The sequence below is a fragment of the Phyllobates terribilis genome, unplaced genomic scaffold (genome assembly GCF_046119375.1).
Source record: "Phyllobates terribilis strain yellow unplaced genomic scaffold, ASM4611937v1 Scaffold_7__3_contigs__length_470593459, whole genome shotgun sequence".
NCBI lineage: Eukaryota > Metazoa > Chordata > Amphibia > Anura > Dendrobatidae > Phyllobates > Phyllobates terribilis.
Genome location: NW_027362767.1, coordinates 208,405,157 through 208,424,848, shown reverse-complemented (window position 1 = coordinate 208,424,848; position 19,692 = coordinate 208,405,157). Strand labels below are relative to the sequence as shown.

General features: G+C 39.5%; 1 protein-coding gene across 2 annotated transcripts in view; it reads right to left on the bottom strand.

Annotated features, from left to right (window-relative positions):
• BRINP1 (BMP/retinoic acid inducible neural specific 1) overlaps positions 1 to 19,692 on the bottom strand; it is a 295,700-nt gene that overhangs the window by 97,673 nt on the left and 178,335 nt on the right. For both annotated transcript variants that reach the window (XR_012247410.1, XM_073639712.1), the window contains exons 4-5: positions 16,775 to 16,944; positions 13,971 to 14,076 (exon numbers count right to left, since the gene is read on the bottom strand). Coding sequence is in view for 1 of the 2 variants with exons in the window: in XM_073639712.1 (XP_073495813.1) it covers positions 13,971 to 14,076; positions 16,775 to 16,944 (276 nt within the window). In the remaining variant the exon portion in view is untranslated. The remainder of the gene's footprint in view (positions 1 to 13,970; positions 14,077 to 16,774; positions 16,945 to 19,692) is intronic.

Here is a 19,692-nt window from a genome sequence, read left to right as displayed (position 1 = left end):
CCTTTTCGGCAAATACAGCTGTAAGTCGCTTTGGATAAGTCTCTATGAGCTTGCCACTGGGATTTTTGGCCATTCCTCAAGGCAAAACTGCTCCATCTCCTTCAAGTTAGATGATTTCCTCTGGTGAACAGCAATCTTCAAGTCTGACCGCAGATTCTCAATTGGATGAAGGTCTGGGCTGTGACTCGGCCACTCCAAAACATTTACACATTTCCCCTTAAACCACTCGAGTGTTGCTTTAGCAGTATGCTTTGGGTCATTCTCTTGTTGGAAGGTGACCTCTGTCCCAGTCTCAAATCACTGACAGACTGAAACAGGTTTTGCTCAAGAATATCCCTGTATTTCGCATCATCCATCTTCCCCTTGACTCGGACCATTTTTCCTATCCCTGCTGCCGAAAAACATCCCCACAGCATGATGCTGCCAACACCATGTTTCACTGTGGGGATGATGTTCTTGGGATGATGACCTGTGTTGGTTTGGCACCAGATACAGCATTTATCTTGGTGGCCAAAAAGGTATATTTTGGTCTCATCTGACCACAGCATCTTCCTCCATACATTTGGAGAGCCTCCCACATGTCTTTTGGCAAACTCAAAACAAGACTTACAATTTTTGTGTGTAAGTAAAGGCTTTTTTCTACCTACTCTTCCATAAAGGCGACCTCTGTGGAGCGTACGGCATATTGTGGACGTATGGACAGATACGCCAGTCTCTGCTTGAGAACTCTGCAGCTCCTTCAGGGTTACCTTTGGTCTCTGTGCTGCCCCTCCTTGCCCGGGCTGAGAGTTTTGGTGGGCGGCCCTCTATTGGCAGGTATGTTGTGGTACCATGTTCTTTTCATTTGATGATAATGTATTTGCTGGTGCTCCGAGGGATCATCAGAGATTGGGATATTTTGTTATAACCCAACCCTGATTTATACTTCTCAACAACTTTGTCCCTGACTTGTTTGTAGATCTCCTTGGTCTTCATAGTGTTGTTTGGAGATCTCCTTGGTCTTCATGGTGTTGTTTGGTTAGTGGTGCCTCTTGTTAGTGGTGTTGCAACCTCTGTGGCCTTTCAGAAAAGGTAAAGTGTATATACTGACAGACATGTGACATTAGATTGCACACAGGGGGACGTCCTGTCACTAAGCATGGGACGTATGAAGGGAATTGCTTGCACCAGAAATTTTTAGGGACTTCATCGCAAAAGGAGCGAATGCATATGCACGTGGCAGTATTTAGTTATTTGATCCCATAAATTTTACTTATGCCTATATTTTTTCCACTTCGCTTCACCAACTTACACTATTTAGTGCTGATGAATCACACACAAATCGGATTACAAAAATATTTAAACACAGGTTGTAATGTAACAAATAAGGTAAAAAGCCAAGGGGGTGAATACTTTTGCAAGCCATTGTAACTGCAGACTTGTGAATCCTCACATCATGCACACTGCGTATGTGGGATTCTTTTCCGATGCATTTTTAGGTGGATTCTGTACTGAATCCGCTTGAAAAAAGATATTGTTTGTCCATAAACTTAAACCCTTCCCAACAAAGGATGTACAATTATGTCATATGTCTTGCAACTGCCTTTGATGTGCATTTTATTCAGCCATCACCTGTCAGCCGGGGGACTACTGAAGACCCCCATGCCTGTCATTACGATTCTCCTGTGAAAGAGAGCATTTAGCTGGCATTCATAGGAGACTGTGATTTTCACTGTACATAGCAGAGCTGATGCACTGCTATGCATAGTACAAGCGATCGGGCGGTTTCAGTTTCAAGTCCCCTAAGGGAACTATTATATACAGTAAAAAGTGAGAAAAAAATGTTTTTAAAGATATGAAAAAAAATACAAAAATTAAAATCACTCAAATTGCCTCATTAAAAAATAAAATAACTAAAAATTAAAAAACACACATGTCTATGTGTCTATGAATATATGTGTATTTGCACATACAGGATACATATATATTACATGAAGTGCTAATTATGTGTTTAGTGTGTTTTCCAGATAAAGCAGAAAAAAATGCTAAAATGAGTGAAGAACATGAAGGCAGCCTGTAAGGATAAATCTATAGGGTTTTGTATTTCTTTAGAACCTCCCGTATAATCTAAGGACTAACACGAGTTAGAATCTATGACATTTTTGAATGCTCAATAGTCGTTTGCTTTAAGGATTTCCCCAGAAGCAGACAAGATGGTTAGGCAGACATAGCACAGGCTGACAGCTGGAGGGTCAGCTTATCTGATCACCATTTTGGCTATCTCAGTCACCATTTGTGCACAATATCAGCAAGTTCAGTAAAGATCCACATTAGATATATCTTGAATCTTGCAAAAGACGCAATTTTAGTGAGACCTGAGGACTATGTAATGTGAATGTGGGTGTTCCGTCTCACCTATTTTTGATCTAGTCATAATGATCTGGTAATCCAAAAAGAAACAAAGTTCATTTTCAAACCACCCATCGCTGGATTGTATAAAATCAAAAATTCTCATACATCCATTATCCTATGGGAGTGACTTTGATAACTATCTTCATCAGTGTCATAGACTTTGAATTGGGTAGCAAGAGTGTCTGTCTCTTTATTCAACTTTTTCTTGATGTAGTCCTGTGCCTGTAAAGCCTCTGCCAATATCGACAGGTTCGCCTGACGCTCTAATGTTTACAAGATTTTTGGACAACTTGTTGTCGGTGCAGATACCGATCCGATATGTCTGATTTCAAACTGCTGATCCTTTTGCTCTCTAAGATAAGCCGCTACCAGACATTTCTGAAGGTGGCTGTCTCATAGAGATCACAAGAGCACTCATCTCAAACAAGTACCCCTGTGTATGGGAGAGTCAGCCGAGATGGCTACAGGCTGGATGATCAGCCGACAGCCATCTCATGTGTATGGGGGACCTAAGTCCCCCATACTGGTGATTGGTGGGGGTCCTATCATTTGCATAAACCATGAACAATTATAACCTATTCAATACATAGGTGACCATTTTTGTACAAAGTACAGTGGTGCAGTAAAAAAAGGTGCCAAAACCCGGGTTATGGCAACAAGTATGTAACCTGATCTCGGAACTAAATGGAATAAACATAACATATTATCTCAGTATGGTACAGTGATAGGGTGCTCTGTTCTGACATTCCTCTGACAGCATCAGTCAGTCAAAAAAGAGATCAAACATGTTAGATTTTAACATGCCCAACCTTTGTTCACACTTTAGGTAAGCTGTTGCTGGAGGTGATTGGCAGCAACTTATTAACCTGTCTCCATAAAAATGAACCTAGCATGCATATTTATGGTCAAGAAAAAACTGTTGACAGAAGTGCCTTAAGGTATTAAAGAAATTAAACACCTCTTATGACAGGTATGTTTTCTTATTTCACTACATGTTTAGAAAAATAAGAGTCAATGTAAAAGTCAAAGCTTCACCTCCATCCCAACAATAGCTTTGTAGATTCCCATGGTTACCGTGAATGATTCATAATCTAGTATCCATTTAAGAATAGTATGCAGCAATTTATCTGATATTTCTTTCATGGTTTGCTTCCAATTATGCCTAAGTGTGAATAACAGGTACGTGTGTTGTTTGTCTATTCTACACAAGGTCATCATTGAATTTTAGGCTGTTTTTGAAAATGTTGGCCACTCACCCTCCATGGCATTCACAAAACTGAATCTAACTGACATTCTCAAGTTTCCGTCTCCCAAATATATCTGTATTTTGAATAATTTAGACCATCCCTCCGCGTCCAATCGCTAAGACCCTCCAGTGATCCTGTCTCGCACATTTAAAGAGGACCTGTCACCAGGTCAAAAGTGGCCAGCTTTTACATTTACAGTATTTTATTCCCACTGTTCCCTTGAGTATTCTTTTTTTTTTAAACATGACTCCAGAGACAAAAGCCTTTTTGTTTGCAGCTAATTTTTATGGATGTGGCTCACAGGATTCTCAGGGGGGTGTTTTAGGCTGATCTACATAATTATCCTGTTAGCCATGCCCTTGAGAATCCTGTGAGCCATGCCCCCGAGCATCCTGTGAACCATGCCTCCAAGCATCTTTTGAGCCATGCCCCCGAGCATCCTGTCAGCCATGCCCCCGAGCATCCTGTGAGCCATGCCCCCAAGCATCTTGTGAGCCATGCCCCTGAGCATCCTGTGAGCTATGCCCCCGAGCATCCTGTGAGCCATGCCCCCGAGCATCCTGTGATCCATGCCCCCGAGCATCCTGTGAGCCGTGCCCCCGAGCATCTTGTGAGCCATGCCACCGTGCATCCTGTGAGCCATGCCCCCGAGCATCCTGTGAGCCATGCCCCCGAGCATCTTGTGAGCCATGCCCCCGTGCATCCTGTGAGCCATGCCCCCGAGCATCCTGTGAGCCATGCCCCCGAGCATCTTGTGAGCCATGCCCCTGTGCATCCTGTGAGCCATGCCCCTGAGCATCCTGTGTGCCATGCACCTGTAGTAAAGACAGTAAAATTTAGTATTAAACAAAAAGGTCTATATCCAGCGTTGGACTGAGGTGCCAAGGGACCACCAGTAACCAACTCCAGGGCCCCACTTTTCAGCTACATGCAAACGTGACTTTATCCTCAATCACAAATTTATATCACAATGAACTGGGTACATTGTTAAAAGAATAAGATGCCGCCTTTATCTGTATATAGTGATTTAAGTATATTGTGCCAAGAACTGCTCATATAAGAGGGCGTTGGCCCACCGGAGGATTCTCCTGTTCTCCTGTCGGCCAGTCCAAGCCAGTCTATATCTCTGGAACCGTAGAGCAAACTTTAAATAAAGAAGAAAATGTAATACCTAGACGAGCAGTGAGAATAACATAAGGACAAATATTGGCCACTTTTGACACGATGATAGGTCATCTTTAAATGAATCCTTGGTTAAGCATGCTCCCTGACACTAAATTCATTGTTTTTTGTAATTAATAGTGATGAGCGAGCATGCTCGCCACTGCTCGGTACTCGCCCAAGCATCTCAGTACTCGAGATGCTCGGAGCTCACCGAGTACTTTCGAGATGCTTGAGCGGGAGCTCGGGTCCCCATCCTCCATGTTTGGCACTATTTAGAGCACCAATCATGCAGGGATTGTCTGCAACTCACTGTAATGTCAAAGCCACGGTGGTTGTGGCATTACAGTGATTGCCCAAATCGATGGGAACAGTGCTCACAGTGAAACATGAAAAGCCAGCAATTCATCAGCGGCATACACCGGTACCCGACAATATAGAACAGAAAGAATAGAGCATCACACATAGATTAGATAGATAGAAACATGTCAGTCACATATATAATAAGCACAGTGACAATGTTGGTTACTGTACTTGTAATTTTAGTCTCTAGCGGAGGTTAAGCAGACGGCTGGGGCAGATGTTTGAAGCCTGGGAAGGGGGTAATACCCACGGAGCTTCCCAGGCTACTAATATCAGCCCCCAGCTGAATACCTAGCCTTTACCAGCTATTAAAATGGGGGACCCCAAAAAAAATGACGTGTGGTCCCCCCTATTTTAATAGCTAGCAAAGGCTAGTCAGCCAGCTGGGGGCTGATATTAATAGCCCAGGAAGGGTGCCATGAATATTGGTCCCCTCCCAGGCTAGAAACACCAGCCGTCAGCCGCCCCAGAAATGGCGCATCCATAGGATGTGCCAATTCTGGCACTTAGCCTCGCTCTTCCCACTGCCCTCTAATAAACTAACCTCATCCTTACCTTTCCATGGGAACCATGGGAAGGTAGGGATGAGGTTGGTTTATTATTTTAATTTTATTGCAGGAGATCGTTGGCTTCAGCTGGAATGGGCGTGATGGTAAGTATGGTTTAATTTAGAACATTAAAGAATTGTGTGTTTATTTAAATTAAAGGACTTTATTCTGGGTGTTTGTGTTTTTTTTAACTTTGACTACGGGGTTACTAATGGGGATGTCTTATAGACGCCTCTCCATTACTAACCTGGGCTTGATGTCAGCTGGCATTATAAGCTGACATCAACCCCAGCCCTATTACCCCACTGCCACCGCGACAGGGCAGTGGGAAGAGTGAGGCTAAGTACCAGAATTGGCGCATCCTATGGATGCGCCATCTCTGGGGCGGCTGATGGCTGGTGTTTCTAGCCTGGGAGGGGGCCAATATTCATGGCACCCTTCCTGGGCCATTAATATCAGCCCCCAGCTGTCTGCCTAGCCTTTGCTAGCTATTAAAATAGGGGGGACAACACGTTATTTTTTTTGGGTCCCCCATTTTAATAGCTAGTAAAGGCTAGGTATTCAGCTGGGGGCTGATATTAGTAGCCTGGGAAGCTCTGTGGGTATTACCCGCTTCCCAGGCTTCAAACATCTGCCCCAGCCGTCTGCTTAACCTCCGCTAGAGACTAAAATTACGGGGAACCCCACGCCAATTTTTTTTTTCAAGAAATCCTTTATTTTAACACTAAATGACAAGTACAGTAATCAACACTATCACTGTACCTATTATAAATGTGACTGACGTGTTTCTATCTATCTAATCTATGTGTGATGCTCTATTCTTTCTGTTCTAAATTGTCTGGTACCGGTGTATGCCGCTGCTGAATTGCCGGCCGGCTTTTTTAAAGAGAAAAAAACACTATTATTTTTTTTTAATAAATCCTTTATTTTAACACTAAATAATAAGTACAGTAACCAACACTGTCACTGTACTTATTATATATGTGACTGACATGTTTCTATCTATCTAATCTATGTGTGATGCTCTATTCTTTCTGTTCTAAATTGTCGGGTACCAGTGTATGTCGCTGATGAATTGCCGGCCGGCTTTTTTAAAGAGACAGGTGCATGAAAATCGGAGGGCACTAGTGTGTTCCAAGTGCCCTGCTATGTTTTTCATGCACCCTCCTATATAGCCTGACTGCCTGTCTGCCTGTATATTCTGCCTGCCTGACGTTTAATTGAGCGCCGTTCCCATCGATTTGGGCAATTTTTGACCTTCTGCAGACCGCCGGGGGGGACCACCAGAAAAATGCTCGAGTTTCCCATAGACTTACATTGGGCTCGTTGCTCGGGTCGAGCACCTGAATATTCCAATGTGCTCGATCTGAGCTTCGAGCACCCGAGCATTTTAGTGCTCACTCATCACTAGTAATTAACTGATACAGTCATATGAAAAAGTTTGGGCACCCCTATTAATCTTAAGCTTAATGTTTTATAAAAATTGGTGTTTTTGCAACAGCTATTTCAGTTTGATATATGTAATAACTGTTGGACACAGTAATGTTTCTGCCTTGAAATGAGGTTTATTGTACTAACAGAATATGTGCAATCTGCATTCAAACAAAATTTGACAGGTGCATAAGTATGGGCACCCTTATCATTTTCTTGTTTTAAATACTCCTACCTACTTTTTACTGACTTACTAAAGCGCTTTTTTTGGTTTTGTAACCTCATTGAGCTTTGAACTTCATAGCCAGGTGTATGCAATCATGAGAAAAGCTACTTAAAGTGGCCTCTTGCAAGTTGTTCTCCTGTTTGAATCTCCTCTGAAGAGTGGCATCATGGGCTCCTCAAAACAACTGTCAAATGATCTGTAAACAAAGATTATTAAACATAGTTGTTCAGGGGAAGGATACAAAAAGCTGTCTCAGCGATTTAACCTGTCAGTTTCCACTGTGAGGAACATAGTAAGGAAATGGAAGAACACAGGGACAGTTCTTGTTAAGGCCAGAAGTGGCAGGCCAAGAAAAACATCAGAAAGGCAGAGAAGAAGAATGGTGAGATCAGTCAAGGACAATCCTCAGACCACCTCCAGAGAGCTGCAGCATCAACTTGCTGCAGATGGTGTCACTGTGCATCTGTCAACTATACAATGCACTTTGCACAAGGAGAAGCTGTATGGGAGAGTGATGCGAAAGAAGCCGTTTCTGCAAGCACGCCACAAACAGAGTCGGCTGAGGTATGCAAAAGCACATTTGGAGAAGCCAATTTCATTTTGGAAGAAGGTCCTGTGGACTGATGAAACCAAGATTGAGTTGTTTGGTCATACAAAAAGGCGTTATGCATGGCGGCAAAAAAACACAGCATTCCAAGAAAAACACTTGCTACCCACAGTAAAATTTGGTGGAGGTTCCATCATGCTTTGGGGCTGTGTGGCCAATGCCGGCACTGGGAATCTTGTTAAAGTTGAGGGACGAATGGATTCCACTCAGTATCAGCAGATTCTTGGCAATAATGTTCAAGAATCAGTGATAAAGTTGAATTTACACAGGGGATGGATCTTTCAGCAAGACAATGATCCAAAACACCGCTCCAAATCTACTCAGGCATTCATGCAGAGGAACAATTACAATGTTCTGGAATGGTCATCCCAGTCCCCAGACCTGAATATCATTGAACATCTGTGGGATCATTTGAAGAGGGCTGTCCATGCTCGGCGACCATCAAACTTAACAGAACTGGAATTGTTTCGTAAAGAGGAATGGTCAAAAATACCTTCATCCAGGATCCAGGAACTCATTAAAAGCTACAGGAAGCGACTAGAGGCTGTTATTTTTGCAAAAGGAGGATCTACTAAATATTAATGTCACTTTTCTGGTGAGGTGCCCATACTTATGCACCTGTCAAATTTTGTTTGAATGCAGATTGCACATTTTCTGTTGGTACAATAAACCTCATTTCAAGGCAGAAACATTACTGTGTCCAACAGTTATTACATATATCAAACTGAAATAGCTGCTGCAAAAACACCAATTTTTTTAAAACATTAAGCTTAAGATTAATAGGGGTGCCCAAACTTTTTCATATGACTGTAAGTATGGAATCCTATTGTATTTCAGAATATAGCCATACACAAATTGGAATAAATCATTAACAATAATGTAACAGTAGAGCCAGTTAAAAGAATGTTCTTATGTTGTTTCTTCTAGAGCACACCTCTTGTCTGCCTCCCAGATTCTTTATTGCCGGGGGCGGTGTGTTCGTGAAGACTGACAGTTTGACCAGCAGCATAATTAAGTCCAAACAGTGCACTGTCCCATGCTCTTAGCATCTTCGTATAGGCTGTTTGCCTTTGCAACGCAGAAGAAACTCAAGGGGTCTAAAGCTTGCCAAATCAAGCCAGTTCAAGAACTAGACCATAGACTGGGACTGCAATGTGGCCGATAACCTGACCATGAGCTGTACACTATAGAATTAAAGTTCTCTCCATTATTGAGAACGGAGAGGAATTTTAATAAATCGCAAAGTTAATTGCTTTAGAAGCACTTTGGAATTGTAATCATTTCAAATCAAGTTGAGGCAACCCCTTTAAGGTTATAAAAACAAAAGAAAAAGTTTCTGGGGTCCTGTGTTCAGTTTTTATCCCTTTTATATTAGTGTATTTTTTCCTAATATGGCTAGAGCTCTATACCTTTATGGTATCTGACTTTATTTTATTGTTTTGTTATATACATATAATTGACTTTTTTTCCTGATATTTATCTCTCATAAGATAAATATTTATTCTAGTAATTATATTATTTGATATGCTTTTTAGGTCTTTTAGACATAAGTCACCTTTTCTAGTGACTGATGGGGGTCTAAACAGTCACTTAACTATCCTGTGATTAGGTGATAACCTCTTATCACTAGCATGCCCATTTAATGGGGCTGTCTGACTGTTAGAAATTGAGAATATATTAATTCACTTTCTTAATATTATTATTATTGGCAGTAGTAGTATATATAGCTATATTTTTGTACTTTTGAGTATAAAAAAAAAAAGTTTGGACATACTTGTTCATGCAATAATTTTCCTTGTTCTTATTGTAATGCACACATTGTTGATTCAGACTAAAGGCAGCAAAATCACGAAAATACATATATGGAAATGAGGAGTAAAGAAACAAGCATGAAACAAACCAGAATATGTGTTAAGCCTTAGATTCTTCAAAGCACCCCCATTTTACTGCTTTACACCCCCTATGCATTATCTCAAGCACTTTCATCAGGTAGTCACCTGGAATGGCTTCCCAACACTGTTGGAGGTGTTATTAGAGGTTCTGAACACGTGTTGGCTGATTTGCCTTCACTCTGCAGGCCAACTCATCCTAAATCATCTTATATGGGTTGAGGTCAGGTAATTGTGGAGGTCATGTCATCTGACACAGCACTCCTCCCTCTCCTTCTTGATCACATGGCATTTACACAGCCTGGATGTGTTTTTGGTTCATTGCCTTGTTGCAACACAAATGATGGTCTCACAAAGTGAAAACCAGTTTTCATGACTGCATGTGAGGATACCTTTAAGGTTCTAGCAATTTTTTAGACTGACTGACCTTCATGTCTTAAAATAATAAAGGCTCTACACTTCATTTCAGTTAGTTGAGTGGTTCTTGCCATATTCTGGCTTAGAACAGTTATGAAATAGGGATCAATACTATGTGGAACTGTGTGCCAATTTTGGTGAAAAACGATTTTACAAGTGAAAAAAAGATTTATTGATCCATTAACATTCAGGATATCCTGTTAAAAATCCTACGCTTTTCGAATGTAGAAATATGTGTAGTTCTTAGTCATGATATAGTTCTAGGTTTGAAACGCGTTGGCTTCTTTTGCCAGATGTCCTGTTTTTAAACTTGTATGTTCCTTGTATATTTTTAATAAATCAATAAAACTCTTTTTTTTTACTTGAGAAATTTGAAGATTGAGTGCTAGATAAGATTACTATTTTTTCGCATGCTTTCTGTTATCCTTTTAACTGGGACTCTGTGTCCATGCACATCTTGAGAGTGCAAAGCTTTTTTCACCAGGTAAACTTAACATTTCGTTTTTGTGAATGGTTGTACAAGTGTTTGCCAACTCGGTCTTTGCAAAACGCAACTGATGGTCACAAACACTTTCCGAAAGCTAACGATTTTGGAAATGAATTCTTTACAAAGCATTTCTGTTCACTGGAAGCCATTCAAAGTGACTACTTGAGGAAGACGTTTGAGAGATTGCGAAGGGTGTACAACGCTGCCATCAGAGTAAAAGGGGAGAACTTTGAGGAATTTTCATGTGTTCCTTTGTGGTTTTAATGCCATCAGTTTGATTCTACAATGTCCCATTTACAATAAGAACAACGAAAACCATTGCATGAACAGGTTGTCCAAACTATTGACTGGTTCTGTACACTTTTGATACTTGTGACCAACAACTGAACAATTCTCTTCTTCGAACTACTGATAAATAAATTGAAGCATCACAGATCCGGAAATACCATATATTTTTCATATTGTTTCATTAAGCCGTTTCTTCCAAGGTTACATTCAATAATAGATTTGAAATGTTTTCAATCCCGGTACAAGGTAAGAGCTCACTTTTATTATGTAAAATCCTTGTGATGCGCATATAATAATGCGTATGTTAGAGTCATCATTAGAATTACATCTACAAAGGTAACCACAAATGTTCCACTTAATGATATTTGGTTTGGATTGAATTATACACAACACTTTCCTTGTGTAGAAAACATTATGTTAATTCCAATCAACATTATACAATCAACTATACATAGTTCAGATTGTGTAACTTGGAAGATGTTTAACTGAAAGACATGGAAATCTTGACGACACAGTAACTTAAAAAAAAAGAAAGCTGTGGAACAGGATCTCTAAAACTGTATTTTAATTGTTGCATTTATTGTATTAAGGATATGGACACTTTTTCATTAAAAATATGCATTCCTGGCTAAAATCATTTTACGATATGATTTCAACTATTTACCTTCTGCAGCCTCTGTGAATCACAGTACATAACTGGCTGAAGAAAAAATAACAATGAATTTCATGTGTGAGCTTGTTCTGACTGACAGCAGGGACGGCCTGTGACCCTTTCCAGTATTCTTGCAAACTTTTTTTTATAAGCTTTGCTTGTGACCAAACCAAAGTTGAACTTTGATGTGGTCATAAAGCAACTTTATAAAGTTTAAAGGGAGAGAAATAAGGCCTGCAAACCGTCATCAGAATGAGCCTAATGATAGATATGACTGTTAACTCATTCTGCAGCCTGAATATATTATGATACACAGACACTGTAGAGAATAAATGGCTCACGATTTTTAATTTAGCCTTGCAGTAAAAAAAAATTTTGATCCAAAATTCATGTGTTTAAAACCACTGCTATTGGGGTACAATATTAGAATGTGGTGTAATGTCCTAGTAACGTCTGGTGTTATTCAGATGGATTCTAATCAAATGAATGAATCCGATAACCATGTGCGTATCTGCAAGGCCATTGATAAAAGTAATAATGATAGTAGGTTGCAAGAAGATAACTGTGAGTCGTTCACAGCTTCATACTCAATCTGTGAGTATGTGACTATCTTCATTACCAAACTAGTATACCCCTTTTAATAGAGGACTACACAGATTTCCAGGTTGGAAGCATTCAAGTGGAATATATTTTCATTTGTTTTGATGCATAAAACCTGATATTTCTTTTCAGTTGACTTTTTTTTTGGTCAGATACCAAATTTTTCTTTTTATACATTATAGCTACTAAACCATTGTATTTAATTTTAGCTGTTCTTGGATATTGTAACTTAAAGGGAACCTGTCATTAGATTCATGATGCCCAACATACAGGGTAACATAAATCAGAGCATGGCTGTGCGGTTGCAGCCAGTGTTTTGTTGCCAGTGTTTCAGAAAATACATTCATCAAAGTTTTTATACCAGTATTCTAGCCCAAAAGGCATTGAAAAGTCACATAATTTTTGCTCAACTGGTGGCTGCAGTAAAATTATGCCCCTTTTGGCGTTATCACACCATTTTTGCCCAGCTGTGACAAAGGGGGCAGACTAGAGTGGGACAGGGCGTGGTGACTGATGCTTGTCATATTCAAGCCACAAATCTTACTCCAGCAGGAACTGGAGTAGAATTTTTGGCAGAGTACGCACTGAAATACACTCCATTTGTCCAGTGCTTCTGATTCATGAAGAGGCGCTCGCCTCGTTAAGAATCAACAGCGTCTGACTCCAGCCCATCTGCTCATCAAGACCGACGTGAACAACACCAGTCTTGATGTATCGGGCCCATAATTTGAAAGGCCGGCAGGGTACAATAGGGAGAGACAAGACTAGTCTGGTGCAGCCCACGGCTCTTTCCCGCACCACTCCTGTTGATGACAGGTCAGTCCCTATGTACATACAAGAAAGAGACCTGTCAATCAACTGGGTGGGGGTGGCATAAGGTGGCCGGGGGGACGCATAGGACTAGTTAGGTCTCTCTCTATAATCCCTGACCAGTTAGTCAGGTTTATCAAACTATGTTTTCTCAGAAAAGACACAGCATTTCTGGCTACAATCATGCAGTCAGGCTCTATTCATACTGGTCATGGTTCAGGCAGCATGAATCCAATGACAGGTTCGCTATAAGATATAAGTATGTGCTCAGAGGCCTAATTTGGACAGAAAAGGCAACAACACACCATAATACTAATGAAAATAAGTTTAAAGATTAACTAAACTTTTTTGAGTTATTTATTTATCAGTCTTACTTTTCTCTCAAATTCAGTGCTAAGATTGCTGTTTTACCTGCCTTGTTCATGCACTTAGAGTAGCTGTTTTGAACTTCAGGTCTAGCAAATATCCGTACTCCTGTGTGAGCTTCTCCGCTCCCCTCCTCATGCTCAAACAGGGAAAGTGATTGTAAAAATGCTGTCTGAGCATGGAGGAGGGGAGCAGAGAAGCTCACACAAGAGTACGGATATTTGCTAGACCTGAAGTTCAAAACATCTTCTCTAAGTGCATGAACAAGGCGGGTAAAACAGCCCTCTCATCATGAAGTTTGAGATAAAAAAGGTAAGAAGTACATTGCAAAGATTCATAACTTTTCAAAATCTAATCAATAATAAATTGAAGCAAAAATTAGACTTTATGAGACACCTTATTGAAAATGTAGATTAACTCCAAAATAATCAACGATACAATAGATAATGTAATATATGTATTCTCAAGTACACAACTGTATACTCACCCTGAAGATGGAGTTTGCTTTCTGTGCTTTGTAACAACACAGAACTGACTGAATCGAGATTGTCATAGCTGCTACACCCCAGTGGTCCAGTACGAGTCTCAGTGACCTACAACGATTCAGAATGGTTGGAACAATACAGGATTAGAGACCAGAGAACTTTTTTTTCCCATTTTTGAAATATTAGGCAATTAATGCAATTTTCTTTGTTTAAGTATTTTATTATTGTTCCCTAAATTCATCCTACTTATAAATGTTTCCCAAAATGTTGGGATTCCAACTATTGGAAACGCTATTGAGAACAGAAATCTAGTGTTTGCAAGAGAGATTAAATTATTTATTTTTTTTATAATTTTTTACATTAATTTTTAAGGGGTGTTAAGGTGGATCCGCAGTGGTCTCAGGTAGGCACTATGGAGAGGGAAGGAGAAGAGACTGTCGGGGGACCCAGGAAGCAGTATGGAGGGAAGGTAAAAGATTCTTACATGAACACTTGGTTTTTATTATTTTAACATAAGCCGTCACACAGTTCCATCGACTGAAAAAAGAAAAATTTACGGGTCTCAGAAAACGGTGACACAACCCCCGAAAAAATTTTTTCAAACTTCTTCTTTTTTTTTCACCATAAAAATAATTTAAAAAAATGGATATGATTGATATCGCTGTAAATGTACTGATGAGGAGAATCATATTCCAAGGTAATTTTTACCACAAAATGTAAGACCATAAAGTAATTCCTAAAAAAAACAATGTCAGAATTGCGTTTTTTGTCACAATTTCACAGCACTTGATTTTATTCCCCCTTTTTCCAGTACACTATGTGGTATATAAATGGCTTCATTCAAAAGTACAATTCATCCCACAAAAATGAAGCCCTTATATGTCTTTGTGGACAGAAAAATGAAAAAAAAAAGTTATGGCTATTTGAAGAAGGAAAGGGAAAAAAACGAAAACTTAAAAAAAATGGAAATTAGCCTTGTCATGAAGGAGTTAAAAAAAGTAAAAAAAAAAATGCAATGCATCCTGATTATTATGTAACATTAGTCTAGTGTTTACAAATAAGCAATATATTGGGGGAGATTTGTCATCCTAAATTTGCACCCAAAACACTATGGCGTTTTAGACACATTCTGTGCAACAATGAAGCGCCGCACAAAAACGGGTGTGTGTTATTATTAAAAGGGGCATGGTCAAACCTACAACATTGTGCACCAAAAGATGTGCCAGAATTGTGGTACTCTTTTTCGGCACAAAGTAAACTAACCAATATATGGTGGCATCTTAGACTAGATGAACTCAAAGTACAATTTATCAAACAGCAAATAATTCACTGTGACACATTTGCTGCTTTTAAAGACTTTCTAGTCTAAGTTTTCACTGTGTAAGAATTAGACAGAATTGTTACATTCAGCCCATCGTCTGTAATTGGTCCTTTAAAAATAAAAGTGGTAATGCTAGCAAGTCACTATCGAAAACTTATGTTATACAATATTTATAGAATATTACTATAAGTATCAGATTTATAAAGAAAAACTAATAAAAAAGAATTCAATCTGAACAAACCGTGTCACTTTATAAAGAGCGAGCGGAACAAATGACTGAGTGAAAAGTCCGTAGGACACCGACAATAGAGCAAGGAAAATTGTATCATTACAAATACGCAGACTGAAGTCAATAGAGGTCATTATAAGAGAGAGTTTAACAGACGTACTCAGATACTCATTTATAGCTGAAGAAGGTGACTACTTCCATAATTTTGGTATCTTATAATGAGAAAACCATTGATCATATTCTCACTGCTGTTCTGTCTGATAGATTAAAGGCAATCTGTCAAAAGAGGATTTCATACCCCCAAACTATTTATATGTGCATTTAGCATTTTCAAAGATAAGTCCAGCAATACCTTTATATGTCCAATCGGTTCCTCCTTTGCTGAAAAATCAGTGCTTGAATTTATAATATATGCAAATGAGGCTCAAGGACTATGGTAGATCTGAAGCCTCTGTCACTCCAGCTCTATTCCCTGCCCAGCACCGCCTCCTTCTGCTTCACTGACAGCCTCTGTTCTGTGTGACTTCAGGAAAAGAAGCTGTCAGTTAAGCAGGAAGAGGTGGTGCTTGGCAGGGAGTAGAGCTGGAGTGACAGAAGCTTCAAATCTACAAATAGTTCTTCAGCTTCATTTGGATACCAATTTAATTGCTGATTTCTCACTAATAGAGGAATGGACCTGCCATGTAGAGATGTTGCTGGACTTGTCTTTGAAAGAGCCACATGTGCATTTAAATAGTTTGTGGTGTAAAATCCTGATGACATATTCCCCTTAAACCAAAATACAGCATGCTTTATGACTGCAGTTTCAAATACTCTAACTCCACCCAACATTCTTTTAATTCATATGTTTTTCTTAGGATCTCTACCTTTATTTAAGGTACAGTATATCCACTAGGCATCCTAGTGTACAGCTTCAGCTTCACATAAACCCATCCTAAGAAAGACAGTTCTGTAAAGGGAATCTATCACCTCCTAATCTCAGAGCAGTATAATGTAGAGACAGAGACCCTGATTCCAGCGATATCTCACTTACTGGGATGGTTGCTGTAGTTTTGATAAAATCACCGTTTTCTCAGCCAGAAATTATTACTAGAGGACTAGTAACCCTGCTGCCATGTAGTCATGAGCTCTGTATAACCACTCCCCCACCACTGATTGGCAGCTTTCTGCCTATGAACAGTATACACAGAAAGCAGCCAATCAGTGGTTATTATAATATCTGATTGCGGGACATCAGCAATCGAACCTGTAAGTACCTTAATGGCTCCAGTTGATATTTGGATCTCATGAAGTTTCCTCATCGTTCCATCCCTGTCTACGAAATAAGATGATGCCAAGTGATGTAACGACTCCACACTCTGGTTTCCATTTCCCGCATGTCGATCCAAACGACTTTTGTCCATATACATCGTCAGCGCCTCCTCGCCTGTCGGATCAGTGAGAATTAGTGACTACCGTGGAGCTAAGATTAACTCAATATTTTTATGCATAATGGCTTCATTTCATCCCTTATACACGGCGGCGCAGTTGTCAATTAATGCACAGTACGCAATTAAAACATAGAAGATCATTTTACTCTATTTTATGTGTTTCATTCAGTGCAAGAAAGAAAATGTTCTCCTCTAAGAGGCCCTTAAATCATTTTGATACCAACTTTTTTTTGTCTAGCAAACCACAAAATTGATTATTCAATTACTGGAAATTAGAATCATCCTGAATGGGTACAGTGACATTACTCTGTAGATATCAACTATATATTTTTGTAAAAAAAAAAATGGTTAATAAAAAAAAATTGCTACAAAGTGTCCATTGTAGGATCATTTGAGCTATTTTATTATATATTTTGTTATATTATTTATCTTTATTACGTCAGGTTCTTCTATGATTTTTAGTCTTCTTTATTGTTTTTATATATTCTAACTTTATTGTGGGTGGGACTGGTACCCTTTTTGTAAATACTTAAAGGGGTATCCCCGTCTCCAAGATCCTATCCCAATATGTAGTAGGTGTAATAATAACAATATTAATCAATACCTACAATTAGAAATGTAGTATAGTTCTCCTGATAAGCTATGTGGCTTACCCCATGTGTAGTACATTGCAGTAGCTTAAGTAGCTATGGTTACAACCACTCATATAGTGACAGTTAGAAAGTTATTGGTGGCCATAACCATGGATACCTAAGCTACTGCAATGCCCTGCACAAGCGACATAGCTAATCAGAGGAACTATACCACATTTCTAATTGGAGCTATTTATCTTTATTACATCAGGTTCCTCTATGATTTTTAGCCTTCTTCACTGTTTTTATATATTCTAACTTTATTGTAGTTGGGACTGATGCCCTTTTTGTAAATACTTAAAGGGCTATTCATATCTCCAAGATTCTATCCCAATATGTAGTAGTTTTAATAATATTAACAAACACCTCCAATTAGAAATGGAGTATAGTTCTTCTGATCTGCTGTGTTGCTCACCCCATGTGCAGGACATTACAGTAGTTTAAGTATCGATGGTTACAACCACTCATATAGTGACAGTTAGTAACCATGGATAACTAAGTTACTGCAATGCCCTGCATAGGGTAAGCAATATAGTTAATCAGAGGAACTGTACTACATTTCTAATTATCATCGTGCTGCAGTAATGTGACCCATATCAGACATGTTGACAATCTTGACCTTAACTTATACAAAGTCTTGCATTTCTTCAGATTTTATCTATATATTTCCAGGACGCGTCAACAATAAGCTGTTGGTGAAATTTTGGTAGGTTGGTTCCAAATCGTCTCAATTTGTATAATTCCTCTACGGGCTGCAGTCCAAGAGATTAGCGATGGCTTTGTAACACTTTATGGACTGGAAGATTTCGATGCCTCTGATTGTCATCTGTATGTGAATCTTGTTAGAATATAACATTATCTCCTGATCTTTGCAACCTTTCAGCCTTGTTCACATTGCCAGGCGTTGTATTTAACTCCTCTGTGCATAAGGACACGATACTACGTCATGTATAGAGTGGGCTCAGGAGAATGGGAATTTCATATTGTATTCTGCAATCCTGAATTATAAATCAAGCAGTTGCCGCCATATGTCCCTTAAAAAGTGCAATAACAAGTGATCAAAACATCATATGTACTTCAAAATGGTACCAAAAAAAAACTACAGCTCGTTGCTTAAAAAAAACAAAAATGTTTTGCTGCTCTAATTATAGAAAAGAAAAACAAATACAAGTGCAATCATGAAAATTGTTCCTGGCACCAAGAGGTTAAGCGCTGTTCAGATTTAGCAGTTTTGTCAGTAATATCACTATTGTGACTGAGACTAGTAAAATGAAACACGACTGCACATTGAAATTGCTTAACTGGTTTGGTAGCTGAGTGGGTAACTACTTTTTCATGCCGGATCAGGTTGGGGTTGAACAACATTTTTTAAATAAATGAAGTCATCATAGGGCAGCACGGTGGCTCAGTGGTTAGCACTGCAGTCTTGCAGCTCTGGGGTCCTGGGTTCAAATCCCACCAATGACAACATCTGCAAGGAGTTTGTATGTTCTCCCTGTGTTTGTGTAGGTTTCCTCTGGCTTCCTCCCATACTCCAAAGACTGATAGGGAATGTAGATTGTGAGCCCCATTGGGGACTGTGCCCATAATGTGTCTGAATTGTAAAGCACTGCAGAATATGTTGGCGCTATATAAATTACTATTATTATTATTGGATAATGAGTACTTTGTGCTTTCTTGCTTTATCTTTGTGCGATGTTTGGCTGCTGTATCTTGCAGTGCACTCGTTTTCTGACCTGTGTTGGTAAATATAACTATCTTTTTTCCGCTGTATTTTTACGTTTTTGAGTCTTTTTTGCTGTGATTTTGTTTTTAATATTAAATGGTTATCCAGGACTATTTGATTTTTTTTAATATGGGCATAAGAACTAGCAGGCAGGTAGTTGCAGACCGATCCTGCCAGCGACTCAGCAGCTTCTACAGACATCATGTCGACAGAACAGCGGCTTCTCTTCTGCTCTGCTCTGTTGACAGGGTGAGGCTGCCAATGTCATGCTGATTGATAGCCGGCTCCCCGCTGCCTAACTTCGGGGAACCGTCTGACAATCAGTATGATGTGGACAGTCACGCTTCATCAACAGCACAGCCTGGAAGACGAAGAGCTCGTGTTGA